Here is a 3,954-nt window from a genome sequence, read left to right as displayed (position 1 = left end):
ATGTGAGGCAGATCCATAGCTGCCTCCAGAAACTCAGATTGCGCTTCTGATTCATCTGATTTTGAAAGAGCATTCCAGAAGACAAGACTTTTCCAAGAAACAATCATTGGATATTGAAAATCCTGCAGGAGCTCTGTTGAATTTATGTATCTACAAAGGGAACAAAGGCAACCATTCTTCAATATTATTCCTTCATCAACACCTCTCCCTCCCACTTCCAACCTTGTTCATAACATTTTCATAACTTCTATTACAAATCTCGAATCAAAATGATTCCTTTACGAAAGTAATAGGTACTTTTCATAAATTTTTTAATCAATCATACTCGGGTCTAAAACTCATCCAAAACTAAGAACTTAACACATTTTTTTACTTTTTACTTTGTAACACCTTCTTCCCATCAAAATATACTAAAATTTCTTAAATTAATTTCAAGATAAACTCTCGAATTTGAAAGAAAATTAAAATCATATCTTTCATATGGATGGAATAATTCAAACACCCAAAATGATTCTTAGAATTTGGTTAAAAAGTTATGGTTGTTGTGTTTAAAAGTTTTGGTGTTAAAATTGAAGTTTTGGTTCTTAGAATTTGAAGAAATCAGGAAGTTTCCTTCCAATGATAAAAAGAGAAGAAAAGTGTAATATAGTCTTCTCTTTCTTTTCTTCAATGCTGCTGGAAGCTTCCACCACATTCTCTAATGTTCTATTCACAACATTAAACTTCAATTATCCATATTCTTATTGTAATCTTAATATTCATATAATGATTTATCTAAAGTTTCAACCCAAATTCAAATAAATGATTTATTATAGAAATTTCTTTTCTCATCCACCGCCTCCACGGATCGAACCAGTTTCCTCATCCCCTTCGTTATCTCTGTATTTACACGCAATCCCAACGCGCAAATTCCCTCTACATAAACACCTCCAACTCAAATTCATTACCCAAAACAAATCAATCTTCCCCAATTCCTGGAGATGCCCCAATTCTCGCGCTACCAGAGAGTGTTCAACAGTATAGACTCCGACGGCGACGGCAAGGTCTCCTCTCAAGATTTGCTTACCCGGTTCGCGGCGGTGACAGGGGAGGAGCTCACGGAGGAGGAGGCGGCAGCGGTGGTGGCGGCCTACGATTCTGACGACGACGGGCTATTGGAGATTGCGGAGTTTGAGAGGTTGGTGGAGGAGGGGGATGGAGAGGGGAAGGAGATAAAGGAGGCTTTTAAGATGTATGAAATGGAGGGATTGGGTGTGATTACGGCGGTGAGCCTGCGGCGGATGCTGAGCCAGCTGGGGGAATCGAGGAGCATCGGGGATTGCAACAGAATGATCGCCAAGTTTGATGTCAATGGCGATGGAGTTCTCTGTTTTGATGAGTTCAGGATTATGATGTTGCTCTGAAATTGGAAATTCTTTTTAGAACATAAAATGTAGTTTGCACTTGCATATATATTATAAATTTATTTTATTTTATATCGGTTCTTTTGTCCATCACAAGCTCACTCGGTGTTTAGAGGATGTTTACTTGGGCCTGCGAATCTGCTGGATGGATAGCGTATCTTAGCTTGGGATGAACTATTTTTATTATTTTTTTTGACTTAGTCAACTTGCATTACCACAACTGTGATGATTGTGGTAAGATTAAGATATGATAAGAACCTACAAGTAGGTGGCTTATTGAGTATAATTTTTATACTCATCCTTGTTAGATATTATATATATATATATATATATATATATATATATATATATATATATATATATATATATATATATATATATATATATATTTTATAGGTACATGAGGCGTTGGGTCAAGAGAGGGCGTGTTTACATATATATATATATATATATATATATATATATATATATATATTTTATAGGTACATGAGGCGTTGGGTCAAGAGAGGGCGTGTTGAGGGATTTGGATTGTCACGGAGGGAGTGTGTCCCGGGGCATTAGTCCAGTCTTACCTTTTAGTACACTTTGTCCTTTATATTTTCTTCCTTTGTCTAAAACTAGTCACCTATGGTCTCTTTGTATTGAAACGCTCTTCTTACGAAATAAATTATTGATTTTTGAAATGATGTTTTTCTTTGAATTTCTTGCATACACACTACACGTCATAGTCATTATAAGTCACGACTTGAGTTTAAATATTGGGTCGTGACAAATTTGATATCAGAGCACTAGGACATAGGTCCTGTAGACACTTGGGTTAGATTTGAATTTTGAATCACGTGCCGCTCGCGACCAGACAATCTCACGGATTTGAATTGTGAAGTCAAGAGCTAAGTTGTTGTTGTGTAGGGAATTTATCATGACTGTTCGTTGTGTTATAGTTGCACATTTACTAGAGGATGTGCTTTGAATGAATTGTAATCACAACTTTTCTATTGTGGTAGCTAATGGCACCAAAGAGACATAGACCCTATCTCGGGCTTGGTCCCAAAAGGGGAAGAAGAAGAGTCGTTTAGGACACTGATGTTCCATCACCTGAGGTGGAACAACTTGAACCTGAAGAGGTTGGTGAAATGCCCCAATGGTACGAGAGTTCTATACCATGGGCACCAAGATCAGGAATGAGTCAAAGGAGAGCGATGACTTAAGACTTACCTGACGCAGACTCTACTGCTCTTTTTCCTGAGGCGATTCCACCGGTGCCCACCAATAATGTAGAGGTTCCACCTAGCCAACCAACAACTAATCTCACTACGGATGTGCTACAGGCATTTATGTTAACTTCTATGGAAAATCAGACTTAGATGACTCAGATGATGTAGACACTGGTGGCTAACCAGGCGACAATGCAACAGGCAATACAACAGACAATAATGCAACAGATAACATTGTAAGGGATCAGAGACTCAAGGACTATGACTGTAGAGTCTCTTTATCTGAAAGACTTTCAGAGGCATAACCCACCTTCCTATGGAAACAACCTTTTTTTTCATGAATTGTCCGTTGGAATATGAGGTCCATTGCGGAACTTATATGTTGAAAGGAGAGACTCATTTCTGGTGGAAGGTGCTCAAAAAATTATTGCACCGCATGGAGAGTCTATCACTTGGTGTCAATTCAAAGAAGCCTACCTCCGCAAATACTATCCGGTCACTGCCAGAATGAAATTGCAGGCAGTGTTCCTTGAGCTCAATCAAGGTGACAAATTTGTGGAGGCTTATGATTTGGAATTCATTAGATTGACAAGATTCTCCCCAGTATTTGTCAGCATTGAAGAGCTAAAGGCTGAACGTTTTATTACTGGTCTAAAGGAGGACATTAAAGGTTATGTGGCATCTCAGGCATCCACAGGTTATACAGAAGCCCTCAAAATGACAACCCTCATTGATATGCCTCGTATTGACAAATTACAGTCAGGATCAGCCCAAATACCCCACACCACAGCTCGAGGGAAACAAATAAACCGAAACCTTCCCAGAACTGGTAGACCACCCCGTGGAGGCATTATTAATCGAGGAAGAGCCCCAATACAGAACAAGAACCCATGTCCTAAGTGTCAACACCCTCACCTGGGGGAATGTCGACAAGGAATTGATGTATGCTACAGTTGTGGCCAAACCAGACACTTTATAGCAAACTGTCCTCATAGGAGAGATCATAACACTAACCGACATGCAATAAAGAATCAAAGGGGCCGGGGTGCCCAACAGTAGGGGCGAGCTATAGCCCATGCAACCACAGGTAGACAAGCTGACGCGCTTGACATAGTTGTTACAGGTACACTATCCGTCTTTGGTCATTTGGCTTTTGTATTATTTGATTCGGGTTCTACACACTCGTTTCTGTTTGAGGAATTCTTTGAGTTAGTGCACCTAGAAAAAGAACCCTTAGAGACCATCCTATTAGTGTCCACCCCTGCTCACGAGCTATTGATGGCTACTCATAGAGTTAAGGGAGGTAGTGTGACAGTGTCGGGACGTGTCATAGAAGC

General features: G+C 39.6%; 1 protein-coding gene across 1 annotated transcript; it reads left to right on the top strand.

Moving 5' to 3' along the window:
• The first annotated feature begins 859 nt into the window (after positions 1-859).
• Positions 860-1,475, top strand: LOC111784477 (putative calcium-binding protein CML31). The gene has a single exon (XM_023665170.2). It carries the CDS (start codon positions 981-983, stop codon positions 1,401-1,403), a length of 423 nt encoding a protein of 140 aa, XP_023520938.2. The 5' UTR covers positions 860-980; the 3' UTR covers positions 1,404-1,475.
• The last annotated feature ends 2,479 nt before the right edge of the window (positions 1,476-3,954 follow it).

The sequence above is a fragment of the Cucurbita pepo genome, chromosome 1, assembly GCF_057944985.1.
Source record: "Cucurbita pepo subsp. pepo isolate OVF chromosome 1, ASM5794498v1, whole genome shotgun sequence".
Lineage (NCBI taxonomy): Eukaryota > Viridiplantae > Streptophyta > Magnoliopsida > Cucurbitales > Cucurbitaceae > Cucurbita > Cucurbita pepo.
This window is presented reverse-complemented; position numbering and strand designations above follow the sequence as displayed.

Bases quoted from the DNA above. Each gene is read 5' to 3' on its own strand.
- LOC111784477 (XM_023665170.2), top strand. From the start codon at position 981: ATGCCCCAATTCTCGCGCTACCAGAGAGTGTTCAACAGTATAGACTCC.